At 47.8% G+C, this 16,626-nt stretch overlaps 1 protein-coding gene across 1 annotated transcript in view; it reads right to left on the reverse strand.

Annotated features, from left to right (window-relative positions):
• UBE2O (ubiquitin conjugating enzyme E2 O) overlaps positions 1 to 16,626 on the reverse strand; it is a 187,776-nt gene that overhangs the window by 63,621 nt on the left and 107,529 nt on the right. Inside the window, exon 9 of the mRNA XM_063960415.1 lies at positions 11,823 to 12,289. Coding sequence (XP_063816485.1) covers positions 11,823 to 12,289 — 467 coding nt within the window. The remainder of the gene's footprint in view (positions 1 to 11,822; positions 12,290 to 16,626) is intronic.

Here is a 16,626-nt window from a genome sequence, read left to right on the forward strand (position 1 = left end):
GCTGAGGAAGTCTGCTTCCCAGTCGTCCACTCCCGGAAAGAACACTGCTGACAGTGCTATCACATGATTTTCCGCCTAGCGAAAAATCCTTGCAGTTTTCACTGCCCTCCTGCTTCTTGTGCCGCCCTTCTGTTTACGTGGGCGACTGCCGTGATGTTATCCCACTGGATCAATACCGGCTGACCTTGAAGCAGAGGTCTAGCTAAGTTTAGAGCATTATAAATTTGCTCTAAGCTTATTTATGCAGAGAGAATTCTCCAGACTTAATCACACTTCCCTGGAAATTTTTTCCCTGTGTGACTGTTCCCCAGCCTCTCAGGCTGGCCTCCGTGGTCACCGGCATCCAATCCTGAATGCCGAATCTGCGGCCCTCTAGAAGATGAGCACTCTGTAATCACCACAGGAGAGACACCCTTTTCCTTGGATATAGGGTTATCCGCTGATGCATCTGAGGATGCGATCCGGACCATTTGTCCAGCAGATCCCACTGAAGAGTTCTTGCGGGAAATCTGCCGAATGGAATTGCTTCGTAATAAGCCACCATTTTTACCAGGACTCTTGTGCAATGATGCACTGACACTTTTCCTGGTTTTAGGAGGATCCCGATTAGCTCGGATAACTCCCTGGTTTTCTCCACTGGGAGAAACACGTTTTTCTGGACTGTGTCCAGAATCTTCCCTAGGAACAGTAGACGTGTCGTCGGAAAAAGCTGCGATTTTGGAATATTTAGAATCCACTCGTGCTGTCGTAGAACTACTTAAGATAGTGCTACTCCGACCTCCAACTGTTCTCTGGACCTTGCCCTTATCAGGAAAGCGTCCATATTTCTTTTAAGAAAAATCCTCATTCCGGCCATTACCTTGGTAAAGACCCGGGGCGCCGTGGACAATCCAAACGGCAGCGTCTGAACTGATAGTGACAGTTCTGTACCAGGAACCTGAAGTACCCTTGGTGAGAAGGGCAAATTTGGACCTGTAGGTAAACGTCCCTGATATCCAGTGACATCATATCGTCCCCTTCTTCCTGGTTCGCTATCACTGCTCCGAGTGACTCCATCTTGATTTGAACGCTTGTATGTAAGTGTTCAAATATTTCAGATCTCACCGAGCCGGTTGGCTTCAGTACCACAATATAGTGTGGAATACTACCCCCTTCCTTGTTGTAAGAAGGGTACTTTGATTATCACCTGCTGGGAATACAGCCTGTGAATTGTGTGAGGGGGAGACGTCTCGAATTTCCAATGTACACCTGGGATATTACATGTAGGATCCCGGAGTTCCCTTGCGAGTGTTGCTGAAACTCTTGAGATGACCCCCTACCGCACCTGAGTCCGCTTGTACGGCCCCAGCGTTATGCTGCGGACTTGGCAGAAGCCGTGAGGAGCTTCTGTTCCTGGGAATGAGCTGCTTGCTGCAGTCTTCTTCCCTTTCCTCTCCCCCTGGGCAGATATGACTGGCCTTCGCCCGCCTGCCCGTATGGGGACGAAAGGACTGAGACTGAAAAGACTGTGTCCTTTTCTGCCAATATGTGACTCGGGGTAACAAAAGGTGGATTTTTCAGCTGTTGCCATGGCCACCAGGTCCAATGGACCGCCCCTTTATACGGCAATACTTCCATATGCCGTCTGGAATCTGCCTCACCTGACCACTGTCGTGTCTTCGTCTGGCAGATATGTACATCACATTTACTCTTGATGCCAGAATGCAAATATGCCTCTGCGCATCACACATATATAGAAATGCATCCTTAAAATGCTCTATAGACAATAAAATCCTGTCCCTGTCAAGGGTATCAAAATTTTCAGTCAGGAAATCCGACCAAGCCCCCTCAGCGCTGCACATCCAGGCTGAGGCGATTGCTGGTCGTAGTATAACACCAGTATGTGTGTATATACTGTTATGATATTTTCCAGCTTCCTATCAGCTGGCTCCTTGAGGGCGGCCGTATCTGGAAACGGTAACGCCATGTTTTTTATATGCGTGTGAGCGCCTTGTCCACCCTAAGGTGTGTTTTCCAACTCGCCCTTACTACTGGCGGGAAAAAGGGTATACCGCCCATAACTTTCTGTCGGAGGAACCCCACGTATCATCACACACTTCATTTAATTTATCTGATTCAGGCAAAACTACAAGTAGTTTATTCCCACCCTACAAAATACCCTTATTTGTGGTACTTGTGGTATCAGAAATACGTAACACCTCCTTCATTGCCCTTAACATGTAACTTGTGGCCCTAAAGGAAAAATACGTTTGTTTCTTCACCGTCGACACTGGGGTCAGTGTCCGTGTCAGTGTCTGTCGACCGACTGAGGTAAATGGGCGTTTTTACAAGCCCCTGACGGTGTCTGAGACGCCTGGACCGATACTAATTTGTCCGCCGGCTGTCTCATGTCGTCAACCGGCTTGCAGCGTGTTGACATTATCACGTAATTCCATAAGTAAGCCATCCATTCTGGTGTCGACTCCCTAGAGAGTGACATCACCATTACAGGCAATTTTCTCCGTCTCCTCACCAACATTTTCCTCATACATGTCGACACACACGTACCGACCTACAGCACACATATACAGGGAATGCTCTGATAGAGGACAGGACCCACTAGCCCTTTGGGGAGACAGAGGGAGAGTTTGCCAGCACACACCAAAAGCGCCATAATGTATATAACAACCCTAGAAGGTGTTGTTTCTATATATGGGCTCTTAATATATAATTATATCGCCAATTTATGCCCCCCTTCTCTTTAACCCTGTTTCTGTAGTGCAGGGGAGAGTGGGAGCCTTCCTCACCAGCGGAGCTGGTCAGGAAAATGGCGCTGAGTGCTGAGGAGAATAAGCTCCGCCCCTTTCACGGCGGGCTTTTCTCCCGGTTATTAGGAAAACTGGCCTGGGTTAAATACATACATATAGCCTTAATGGCTATATGTGATGTATTTATTTGCCAAATAGGTATTTATATTGCTGCCCAGGGCGCCCCCAGCAGCGCCCTGCACCCTCCGTGACCGTGTCAGTGAGCCGTGTAGCAACAATGGCGCACAGCTGCAGTGCTGTGCGCTACCTCTCTGAAGACTGTGAAGTCTTCTGCCGCCTGTTTCCGGACCTCCGTTCCGCCGTCTTTCTTCAGCGTCTGTAAGGGGGATCGGCGGCGCGGCTCCGGGACGAACCCCAGGCTGACCTGTGTTCCGACTCCCTCTGGAGCTCAGTGTCCAGTAGCCTAAAACTTCAATCCTCCTGCACGCAGGTGAGTTACAAGTCTCTCCCCTAAGTCCCTCGTTGCAGTGATCCTGTCGCCAGCAGGAATCACTGATTAGAAACCTAAAAAAAAACTTTACTAAACAGCTCCTTAAGAGAGCCATCCAGTTTGCACCCTTCTCGGACGGGCACAAAAACCTAACTGAGGCTTGGAGGAGGGTCATGGGGGGAGGAGCCAGTACACACCATGTGACCTAAAAAGCTTTTTAGATGTGCCCTGTCTCCTGCGGAGCCCGCTATTCCCCATGGTCCTGACGGAGTCCCCAGCATCCACTAGGACGTTAGAGAAATATATATATATATATATATATATATATATATATATATACACACACACACACACACACACACACACACACACACATACATACATATACACACAGCTCAAAAAAATAAAGGGAACACTAAAATAACACATCCCAGATCTGAATGAATGAAATATTCTTATTTAATACTTTGTTCTTTACATAGTTGAATGTGCTGACAACAAAATCACACAAAAAATGATCAATGGAAATCAAATTTATTAACCCATGGAGGTCTGGATTTGGAGTCACCCTCAATATTAAAGTGGAAAAACACACTACAGGCTGATCCAACTTTGATGTAATGTCCTTAAAACAAGTCAAAATGAGGCTCAGTAGTGAGTGTGGCCTCCACGTGCCTGTATGACCTCCCTACAACCCACACAAGTGGCTCAGGTAGTGCAGCTCATCCAGGATGGCACATCAATGCGAGCTGTGGCAAGAAGGTTTGCTGTGTCTGTCAGCGTAGTGTCCAGAGCATGGAGGCGCTACCAGGAGACAGGCCTGTACATCAGGAGATGTGGAGGAGGCCGTAGGAAGGCAACAACCCAGCAGCAGGACCGCTACCTCCGCCTTTGTGCAAGGAGGAGCAGGAGGAACACTGCCAGAGCCCTGCAAAATGACCTCCAGCAAGCCACAAATGTGCATGTGTCTACTCAAACGATCAGAAACAGACTCCATGAGGGTGGTATGAGGGCCCGACGTCCACAGGTGGGGGTTGTGCTTACAGCCCAACACCGTGCAGGACGTTTGGCATTTGCCAGAGAACACCAAGATTGGCAAATTCGCCACTGGCGCCCTGTGCTCTTCACAGATGAAAGCAGGTTCTCACTGAGCACATGTGACAGACGTGACAGAGTCTGGAGACGCCAAGTAGAATGTTCTGCTGCCTGCAACATCCTCCAGCATGACCGGTTTGGCAGTGGGTCAGTAATGGTGTGGGGTGGCATTTCTTTGGGGAGCCGCACAGCCCTCCATGTGCTCGCCAGAGGTAGCCTGACTGCCATTAGGTACCGAGATGAGATCCTCAGACCCCTTGTGAGACCATATGCTGGTACGGTTGGCCCTGGGCTCCTCCTAATGCAAGACAATGCTAGACCTCATGTGGCTGGAGTGTGTCAGCAGTTCCTGCAAGACAAAGGCATTGATGCTATTAACTGGCCCGCTTGTTCCCCAGACCTGAATCCAATTGAGCACATCTGGGACATCATGTCTCGCTCCATCCACCAAAGCCACGTTGCACCACAGACTGTCCAGGAGTTGGTGGATGCTTTAGTCCAGGTCTGGGAGGAGATCCCTCAGAAGACCATCCACCACCTCATCAGGAGCATGCCCAGGCGTTGTAGGGAGGTCATACAGGCACGTGGAGGCCACACACACTACTGAGCCTCATTTTACTTGTTTTAAGGACATTACATCAAAGTTGGATCAGTCTGTAGTGTATTTTTCCACTTTAATATTGAGGGTGACTCCAAATCCAGACCTCCATGGGTTAATAAATTTGAATTTCCATTGATAATTTTTGTGTGATTTTGTTGTCAGCACATTCAACTATGTAAAGAACAAAGTATTTAATAAGAATATTTAATTCATTCAGATCTAGGATGTGTTATTTTAGTGTTCCCTTTATTTTTTTGAGCAATATAAATATATATATATATATATATATACATATATACACACACACACATACATACACACACACGTATTCATACATACATACTTGGGAAAAAGACGCAGATGTCACATGGGAGAACTAAACTGTCACTGTGACCAATAAAAGTTACTATCACTACGATGCAATTGTTTTTGTCTGTGATTTGAGAGCTTAGGTAAACAGTAAAGTGATTAGGCACTATCATTAATGGGTGATAATCTAGCAACGGAAAACATCGGGTTAGTATTTGAGGTCTTGTTCAGATTAAAAAACCCTTTCATTACTATGTAGGTTTCTCACACGTACAGTCCTACATCCTCCACAAGAAAACAATATGGGTACAAATAACAGGCCTCTCTAATCAAATTAGGATTCTATTAGTTTAACAAATTGGTATTTAAAAATAAAATAGTTTAAATAAGATTTTACTTACCGATAAATCTATTTCTCATAGTCCGTAGTGGATGCTGGGGACTCCGTCAGGACCATGGGGAATAGCGGCTCCGCAGGAGACAGGGCACAAAAAGTAAGCTTTTAGGATCACATGGTGTGTACTGGCTCCTCCCCCTATGACCCTCCTCCAAGCCTCAGTTAGGTACTGTGCCCGGACGAGCGTACACAATAAGGAAGGATCTTGAATCCCGGGTAAGACTCATACCAGCCACACCAATCACACCGTACAACCTGTGATTTGAACCCAGTTAACAGTATGATAACAACGAAGGAGCCTCTGAAAAGATGGCCCACAACAATAATAACCCGATTTTTGTAACAATAATTATGTACAAGTAATGCAGACAATCCGCACTTGGGATGGGCGCCCAGCATCCACTACGGACTATGAGAAATAGATTTATCGGTAAGTAAAATCTTATTTTCTCTAACGTCCTAGTGGATGCTGGGGACTCCGTCAGGACCATGGGGATTATACCAAAGCTCCCAAACGGGCGGGAGAGTGCGGATGACTCTGCAGCACCGAATGAGAGAACTCCAGGTCCTCCTCAGCCAGGGTATCAAATTTGTAGAATTTTACAAACGTGTTCCCGCCTGACCACGTAGCTGCTCGGCAAAGTTGTAAAGCCGAGACCCCTCGGGCAGCCGCCCAAGATGAGCCCACCTTCCTTGTGGAATGGGCATTTACAGATTTTGGCTGTGGCAGGCCTGCCACAGAATGTGCAAGTTGAATTGTACTACAAATCCAACGAGCAATAGTCTGCTTAGAAGCAGGAGCACCCAGCTTTTTGGGTGCATACAATATAAACAGCAAGTCAGACTTTCTGACTCCAGCCGTCCTGGAATTATATACATATATATATATATTTTCAGGGCCCTGACAACGTCTAGCAACTTGGAGTCCTCCAAGTCCCTAGTAGCCGCAGGCACCACAATAGGTTGTTTCAGGTGAAACGCTGACACCACCTTAGGAAGAAACTGGGGACGAGTCCCAGTTCTGCCCCGTCCGAATGGAAAATCAAATATGGGCTTTTGTAAGACAAAGCCGCCAATTCTGACAATCGCCTGGCCGAGGCCAGGGCCAACAGCATGGTCACTTTCCAGGTGAGATATTTCAAATCCACAGATTTGAGCGGTTCAAACCAATATGATTTGAGGAATCCCAACACTACTTTGAGATCCCACGGTGCCACTGGAGGCACAAAAGGGGCTGTATATGCAATACTCCCTTGACAAATGTCTGGACTTCAGGAACTGAAGCCAATTCTTTCTGGAAGAAAATCTACAGGGCCGAAACTTGAACCTTAATGGACCCCAATTTGAGGCTCATAGACACTCCTGTTTTCAGGAAGTGCAGAAATCGACCTAGTTGAAATTTCTTCGTGGGGCCTTCCTGGCCTCACCCACGCAACATATTTTCACCACATGTGGTGATAACGTTGTGCGGTCACCTCCTTCCTGGCTTTGACCAGGGTAGGTATGACCTCTTCCGGAATGCCTTTTCCCTTAGAATCCGGCGTTCAACCGCCATGCCGTCAAACGCAGCCGCGGTAAGTCTTGGAACAGACATGGTACTTGCTGAAGCAAGTCCCTTCTTAGCTCCTGAGGCCATTAGTCCTCTAGGAGCATCTCTTGAAGTTCCGGGTACCAAGTCCCTCTTGGCCAATCCGGAGCCACGAGTATAGTTCTTACTCCTCTACGTCTTATAATTCTCAATACCTTGGTTATGAGAAGCAGAGGAGGGAACACATACACAGACTGTTACACCCACGGTGTTACCAGGACATCCACAGCTATCGCCTGAAGGTCTCGTGACCTGGCGCAATACCTGTCCCGTTTTTTGTTCGGGCGGGACGCCATCATGTCCACCTTTGGTCTTTCCCAACGGTTCACAATCATGCGGAAAACTTCCCTATGAAGTTCCCACTCTCCCGGGTGGAGGTCGTGCCTGCTGAGGAAGTCTGCTTCCCAGTCGTCCACTCCCGGAATGAACACTGCTGACAGTGCTATCACATGATTTTCCGCCTAGCGAAAAATCCTTGCAGTTTTGCCACTGCCCTCCTGCTTCTTGTGCCGCCCTTTCTGTTTACGTGGGCGACTGCCGTGATGTTATCCCACTGGATCAATACCGGCTGACCTTGAAGCAGAGGTCTTGCTAAGTTTAGAGCATTATAAATTTGCTCTTAGCTCCAGTATATTTATGTGGAGAGAATTCTCCAGACTTGATCACACTCCCTGGAAATTTTTTCCCTGTGTGACTGTTCCCCAGCCTCTCAGGCTGGCCTCCGTGGTCACCAGCATCCAATCCTGAATGCCGAATCTACGGCCCTCTAGAAGATGAGCACTCTGTAATCACCACAGGAGAGACACCCTTGTCCTTGGATATAGGGTTATCCGCTGATGCATCTGAAGATGCGATCCGGACCATTTGTCCAGCAGATCCCACTGAAGAGTTCTTGCGTGAAATCTGCCGAATGGAATCGCTTCGTAATAAGCCACCATTTTTACCAGGACTCTTGTGCAATGATGCACTGACACTTTTCCTGGTTTTAGGAGGATCCCGATTAGCTCGGATAACTCCCTGGCTTTCTCCTCTGGGAGAAACACCTTTTTCTGGACTGTGTCCAGAATCATCCCTAGGACCAGCAGACGTGTCGTCGGAACAACTGCGGTTTTGGAATATTTAGAATCCACCCGTGTTGTCGTAGAACTACTTGAGATAGTGCTACTCCGACCTCCAACTGTTCTCTGGACCTTGTTCTTATCAGGAGGTCGTCCATTTTCTTTGAAGACGAATCCTCATTTCGGTCATTACCTTGGTAAGGACCCGGGGTGCCTTGGACAATCCAATGGCATCGTCTGAAACTGATAGTGACAGTTCTGTACCACGAACCTGAGATACCCTTGGTGAGAAAGGCAAATTTTGGGACATGGAGGTAAGCATCCCTGATGTCCCGGGACACCATATAGTCCCCTTCTTCCCGGTTCGCTATCACTGCTCTGAGTGACTCCATCTGGATTTGAACCTTTGTAAGTGTTCAAATATTTCAGATTTAGAATAGGTCTCACCTAGCCTTCTGGCTTCAGTACCACAATATAGTGTGGAATAATACCCCTTTCCCTGTTGTAGGAGGGGTAATTTTATTATCACCTGCTGGGAATACAGCTTGTGAATTGTTTTCAATACTGCCTCCCTGTCGGAGGGAGACATTGGTACAGCAGACTACAGGAACCTGTGAGGGGGAAACGTCTCGACATTCCAATCTGTACCCCTTGGATACTACTTGTAGGATCCAGGGGTCCTGTACGGTCCTAGCGTCATGCTGAGAACTTGGTAGAAGCGGTGGAGGGCTTCTGTTCCTGGGAATGGGCTGCCTGCTGCAGTCTTCTTCCCTTTCCTCTATCCCTGGGCAGATATGACTCTTATAGGGACGAAAGGACTGAGGCTGAAAAGACGGTGTCTTTTTCTGCAGAGATGTGACTTAGGGTAAAAAACGGTGGATTTTCCAGCAGTTGCCGTGGCCACCAGGTCCCATGGACCGACCCCAAATAACTCCTCCCCTTTATACGGCAATACATCTTTGTGCCGTTTGGAATCTGCATCACCTGACCACTGTCGTGTCCATAAACATCTTCTTGCAGATATGGACATCGCATTTACTCTTGATGCCAGAGTGCAAATATCCCTCTGCGCATCTCGCATATATAGAAATGCATCCTTTAAATGCTCTATAGTCAATAAAATACTGTCCCTGTCAAGGGTATCAATATTTTTAGTCAGGGAATCCGACCAAGCCACCTCAGCTCTGCACATCCAGGCTGAGGCGATCGCTGGTCGCAGTATAACACCAGCATGTGTGTGTATACTTTTTAGGATATTTTCCAGCCTCCTATCAGCTGGCTCCTTAAGTACGGCCCTATCTGTAGATGGTACCGCCACTTGTTCTGATAAGCATGTGAGTGCCTTATCCACCCTAAGGGGTGTTTCCCAACGCGCCCTAACTTCTGGCGGGAAAGGGTATACCGCCAATAATTTTCTATCGGGGGAAACCCACGCATCATCACACACTTCATTTAATTTATCTGATTCAGGAAAAACTACAGGTAGTTTTTTCACATCCCACATAATACCCTTTTTTGTGGTACTTGTAGTATCAGAAATATGTAACACCTCCTTCATTGCCCTTAACGTGTGGCCCTAAAGGAAAATACGTTTGTTTCTTCACCGTCGACACTGAAATCAGTGTCCGTGTCTGGGTCTGTGTCGACCGACTGAGGTAAATGGGCGTTTTACAGCCCCTGACGGTGTTTGAGACGCCTGGACAGGTACTAATTTGATCGCCGGCCGTCTCATGTCGTCAACCGGCTTGCAGCGTGTTGACATTATCACGTAATTCCATAAATAAGCCATCCATTCCGGTGTCGACTCCCTAGAGAGTGACATCACCATTACAGGCAATTTGCTCCGCCTCCTCACCAACATTTTCCTCATACATGTCGACACACACGTACCGACATACAGCACACACATAGGGAATGCTCTGATAGAGGACAGGACCCACTAGCCCTTTGGGGAGACAGAGGGAGAGTTTGCCAGCACACACCAAAACGCTATAATTATACAGGGACAACCTTTATATAAGTGTTCCTCCCTTATAGCATTTTAATATATATTCATATCGCCAAATCAGTGCCCCCCCTCTCTGTTTTAACCCTGTTTCTGTAGTGCAGTGCAGGGGAGAGCATGGGAGCCTTCCCACCAGCATTTCTGTGAGGGAAAATGGCGGTGTGCTGAGGAGAATAGGCCCCGCCCCCTTTTCGGCGGGCTTCTTCTCCGGAGTTTGTGATATCTGGCAGGGGTTAAATACATCCATATAGCCTCAAGGGCTATATGTGATGTATTTTTCGCCATACAGGTATTATACATTGCTGCCCAGGGCGCCCCCCCCCGCGCCCTGCACCCTCCGTGACCGCTGTGTGAAGTGTGCTGACAACAATGGCGCACAGCTGCAGTGCTGTGCGCTACCTGATGAAGACTGAAAGTCTTCTGCCGCCTGGTTCCGGACCTCTTCAATCTTCAGCATCTGCAAGGGGGGTCGGCGGCGCGGCTCCGGGACGAACCCCAGGGCGAGACCTGTGTTCCGACTCCCTCTGGAGCTAATGGTGTCCAGTAGCCTAAGAAGCCAATCCATCCTGCACGCAGGTGAGTTCACTTCTCTCCCCTAAGTCCCTCGTAGCAGTGAGCCTGTTGCCAGCAGGACTCACTGAAAATAAAGAACCAAAAAACTTTTTCTAAGCAACTCTTTAAGAGAGCCACCTAGATTGCACCCTGCTCGGACGGGCACAAAAACCTAACTGAGGCTTGGAGGAGGGTCATAGGGGGAGGAGCCAGTACACACCATGTGATCCTAAAAGCTTACTTTTTGTGCCCTGTCTCCTGCGGAGCCGCTATTCCCCATGGTCCTGACGGAGTCCCCAGCATCCACTAGGACGTTAGAGAAATAGATATTATACAATTTTGACTAATTCAGTTGCGTTTGCCCATGACGTCGGTTTAGCCAGGAATTTCAGCAATATTTCCATAACGTATACAGCAAGGCAAAAATTACCTGTAATTGTAAAGGCCATTTCTGACACAGGGCATGCTATATAAACCTTTCCCAGGAAGTAACTGAGAAATATAGGCAAGATTATCAAGCACCCGAAACAGGAAGGTCCCCTGGCCTCAATGTCTTCAGTGACATTATAAGGCGCTCTCAACTGTTTTACATCACGCCTTACTGAATAGCAGCATTAAGGGGTGGCATTTTATACTGTACATCAAGATCTTTGTGAATAATTGTAATTCTAACGTCAAAGAAGAGAAGGATATAAATAGCTGTGCCAGTTATTGTCCCATTTCCCAGTCAAATAACAATGGACTGGTGGCTGGGACAATATAAAATAAAATTAAAAGCCAAACCCCGAATTATTGCATCTAATCCTGGTATGACAATATTTTTAGCCCACCTGCCGGTTTCCCCCTACCAAAAGATTTATAAAATTAATATTACATCAAATGAAATCCTGCTACACCGGGGGAAAAAAAATAAAGATACTCAAGAAACTCTAAATGAGGGAATGGGGGTAAAGGTTACGGGGTGTCCCCCACTTACAAACCTGTCCCCGGTTTTAAACTCTCTGTACACTTTGCTCTTTTTCTTCTTTTTGTGCTTTCGCTTTAGGTTTCGTATAGACAGAGGTATGCTCTTCTTACGCCCAGTCCCACTGCCGCTTTTTGAGGATGTCGTAGAGCTGGCAGAAGAGGTCACAGAGCTGGTGTCATCAGTGTCCTCTGCAGCCTCATCATCTGCATCTTGTTCACTGGCCTGAAGGGGCAAATCATGGAACATCTCCCGAACATTGCCTAGCAACTGATCCTGGGCACAACACTCTTCAGAGCTCGGCACTTTGCTCAACTCTCCGCCACGGTCATGGGAAGCTTCATCACGCACTGCACCTTTCTCGGTCTCTTCAGGTGCTGGAGGATTGGTAGAGTTTCTTTTTAGCAATTCTGCTGGGTTGGAAGGATCTTGGGTACAGGAAATAATTTTCACAATTTGCTTTTCCCGTAACTTGTCCATTTGCTGAAAATAAATGGACACACGGAGAATTACAACTGCACTTCAAAAGCTATTAACAGTTATACCCTTTTCAGACAGAAAGACAAAATTACCGGGTGAAGCAGTTCTACCCGGGTAACACGGGTCTTTTTCTATGTTAAAGGGTCAACCTGGGTTGAAATTCCTCGTACTACAACCCAGGAATTTACCAGGATCAGAAAGACCCGGGAATTTCGACCCGGGTTGACCCTTTCACACAGACAAATTACCAGTGTTGACTCGCAAATTACTGGGTACAAATTCTTGACCCGGTAATTTGCTTCCCTGTGTGAAAGGGAGGTCAGGCAGGGACCGGCAAAACTACCTGGCACTCAAGTGCTGGGATTTTCAGACATTCCTGCCTGAAAAGGGTATTATTTTGTGCATTTGCTAAATGTTAAATATGGCATATGGATTTTACCAAAGGGGGTGCTATCATAATTCCGTGTTCTAGAGATTCAAGCGCATATTTGTACGTTTTGAATATTACCAATTTAAAATACACATTTGTTAGTAACAAAAAAGTTAAAATATATACATTTTACAACATCTAATGGCTCAGTCATTTACAAAATGAAAGACAACAAAACAGAGGATTATGACAATACCAATAAAATGTTAGCTATATTGGAGGTCAGAGAAATTAGATTTAGCTTCTTCTTAGAGGTGAGCTATGGACCCTGCCTTTCACTCCAATTCTTGAAGCTCCCAAACCACCTTCTAGATTAATTACCAATCAGAAAAGTTACTGTACCCTAGTAGGTTAAAAACATACATACGTACATACAAAAAAAACCCCACCAACAACCTGTTCTCCTTCGCCATTTCAGAGATACAGGTAGTACAAGTATGCCGCAGAGCCACCCGTGTGCAGGAGGGGGCAATGTTCAGTAATACAAATACTTAGGTATCCGCCTCTATATAAACATACACAGGATGTTACGAAGGCTCAAATGAAGAAGACTTGGTAAAGATGAGCATGGCAGTAGCAAGGAAAACCACCTTCAGAGGCAAGTGGATGGTGGCAAAACGTAGTAGTAGTAGACGTAGTAGTAGTAGTAGACGTAGTAGTAGTAGTAGTAGACGTAGTAGTAGACGTAGTAGTAGTAGTAGACGTAGTAGTAGTAGACGTAGTAGTAGACGTAGTAGTAGTAGTAGACGTAGTAGTAGTAAAACATACCCATTTTTCTTCAGGGTCCATAGTATGGTGGCCAATCCCGGGATCGGCGGGATCCCAGGATTTAGGGCCAAAAATGGCCGGGATTCAATCCCGGGATTGGAAGCTCCAATCCCGGGGATTGAGGGATCAGCGTTGAGCATCCACAGGACGCTCATACACTGCCCGGCTTCCTTGTTCCGGCTCCCGAGCGCAGCGTGAGAGGTCACACTGCGCCATCAGCTGCTGCTGGGAGCCGCCAGCAGCGATCAGAGAATGTTCCCCACCCGCCCGCCCCCGGTATATGGTGAGTTATGTGTGCAGGGCGGGGTGCGGCGAGGGGGCGGCCACTTAGCTAAAAGCCAATCCCGGGTATCCCGGGAACCCCGGGATTGGCCATTTTTCAATCCAGATACCCGGGATTGAAAAAAATGGCCCAGGATTGGTTTCCCTAGTCCATAGGATCCACAGGGATGATCTTGAGGTATGATGGTGGAGACCAGAAAGAAGCATCAAACAGTTAAGCTTTTTGCTCCCAAGATACACTGGTCCTTCTCCCTCATACTCTGCCCACAGCTCAGGCTCCACAGTTTCTTAACAAGCTCAAAGCAGGAGCTTGAGAGGAGAGAAGGAAAAATGGTACACACAGAAAACACACTCACAACCAGGAGACAGGAACTGTTGATCGAGAAGAGTAACCCATTGAAGCTAGGTGCATCAGGGTGGAACTTTTCTTCTTTAGGGTCCATAGGCATCCACAGAGATGACCTCGGGGACATCCCAAAGCAGTTGAACTAGGGAGGGGCTGCTCCTGAACTGAGAGGAGAACGCTGCGTCCAAATGAGGCATCTCGAGAGGCAAACACATCAAAGGCATAGAAAATAAGAAACGTGTGGACAGAAGACCACTTGGCTGCCTTGCATATTTGGTCAAACGCACCACAACAGGCTGCCAATGAAGGTCCCACAGAGTAGAGTGAGCATAGACTGTATCCGGCACAGGGAGGTCAGCTTATGTGTAAGCCTGTGAGACAGCCAAGTGAAGTCACGTGGCCAGAGTGTTTGTTAGCCGACAAGCCCAGCTTGTGGAATCCATAGAGGATGAAGAGTGAATCAGTTTTCCTGATGGAAGTAGTACCATCCACGTAGATACGAAGAGCACAGACTACATCCAAGGAGGCCTCCCCTACCGAAAGGTCTGGTGATCAGAAGCCCGTGACTACTATGGCCTCATTAAGATGGAAGCTGGATACCACCTTTGGGAGGTAACCCTCTTTGTTCCGTAGGACTGCTCTGTAAAGATGAAAGCTCAAAAGTGCTGAGCGGCAGGAATGCGCTCCCAAGTCTGGGAGGCCATAGGCAAAAGAAGAAAAAAAAAGTGTCTTTGCCGTTTACCATTTGAGGTCAACAGGGTACAGTGGTTCAAATGGCTATATCGGTTTGTTTCAGAATTTGTGCCACTTCAGTCATTGCAGAGATATTGCTAGTAACTTCCTGGTGATTGAGATAAGCCACTGCCGTAGCGTTGTCTGACTGGACAGGACAATCCTGACGAACGACCTGAATGAGTGCCCTGTGGAAAGTCCAAAGCTTCAGAAGGTTGACCGGCAAGCCCCTTTTGGAGGGAGTCCAACAGCCCTGAAAGGTGTGACGTCCGGTGACTGCTCCCCACCCACAGAGGCTGGCATCCGTGGTAAGTAGGAACTAATCCGGGATCCAGGTGGGAGGTTTGCAACCACCTCGAAAGGGAAATCCGAACTTCCGGAGAGAGGATCATTGTCTAGGATTTTATCTGCTTGGGGTGTCCATTCCACCTGGTTAGGATCAGGCATTATAGTGGCCTGGAGTGGGGGAAGCGGTTAACATACTGACTTGCGGGATCCCGGCGATCATAATAATCATGCCGGAATCCAAGCAAAGGTAGGCCCATTCTCCCTCTATGGGTTGTCCACGACACCCATAGAGGGAGAATATATCCTGTGACAAGCACAGCGAGCCACTGTGCCCACAGGAGGCTTACTAGCACTCGTCCCACTGTTGGCATACTGGTGGTCTGGATGCTGCTGTCGGTATACTGACGGCCGGCATGCCGGCCATCAATTCATACCGAACCCCTGGAGTGGAACCAAGCGTATTCCACCATGTCAAAGGTGGATATCATGGATCCCAAAATCTGCATTGCGGTGTGAATGGACACCCTGTGCCTGAGGAGTAATCTGCGCACCCATAGTTGCAGATCCACAAAATCCTGTCCTGCTGGAGGAAGATTCTCTGCACATGAGCATCCAGAAGAGCTCAGAGATATACCATTCTCTGAGGGGGGATGGGAGATGACTTTTTTCAGTTAATTAGCCAACAGTGTGTCTCTCTGCGGGAAGGCTATGGATACCTGAAAATGGCGGCTGAGGACCTCCAGAGAGCGTGCCAGAATCAGCAGGTCATCCAGATAAGGGAGTATTCTTATGCCCTGACAACGAAGCTGAGCCACCATGACAGCCATGAGTTTGGTAAAGACTTTCAGGGCCGTAGAAAGTCCAAAAGGCAGTGCCTGAAACTGGAAATGCTGGTGTAGGACAGCAAAGGTTACAGATGGGCCGATGGGAACCATTGGCTTTCTGAACTAAGAGCATTGAGTAAAAGCCCTTGCCCCGTGGTAACATTGGGACAGGAATTATCACGCCTAATTGTATTAAGGAGTGAATAGCCGTCCAGAGGGCTTGAGCTTATCAGAGTTCTGCAGGAGGGCTTGTGTGAATGTACTGTCGGGGAGGTTATCTTATGAAAGGGCATACCCATGAGAGATCACTTCCTGCACCCAAGCGTCTGTTGTGATCTGACGCCAATAGAAAGTGAGCTGAAGAAGTCAGCCTCCCACCCTGGGAGGACCATCCAGTCAGGCTGAGGGTTTATTTTCGGGCTTGGTATCTGGGCATCTGGCAGCCCAGGCCTGCTTGGTTTTGGGCTTAGAGGTCTTTATGGAGTGTGACAGTCGAGGAAAGGCTTGTCCTCTGGCCTTGCCCTGGGGGGTGAAAGGACTGAAAGGAGTTAGTCCAAGGCCGGGAAAGAGGTGGCTGAGGTCAGGACAGCTCTTTTAGAGGCCGCAAGAGTAGTGACAGTCTTGTCCAGCTTGGGTCCAAGAAGAATTTCCCCCGTATAAGGGAGTGCTT

Source organism: Pseudophryne corroboree, chromosome 3 (assembly GCF_028390025.1).
Source record: "Pseudophryne corroboree isolate aPseCor3 chromosome 3, aPseCor3.hap2, whole genome shotgun sequence".
Taxonomy (NCBI): Eukaryota; Metazoa; Chordata; class Amphibia; order Anura; family Myobatrachidae; genus Pseudophryne; species Pseudophryne corroboree.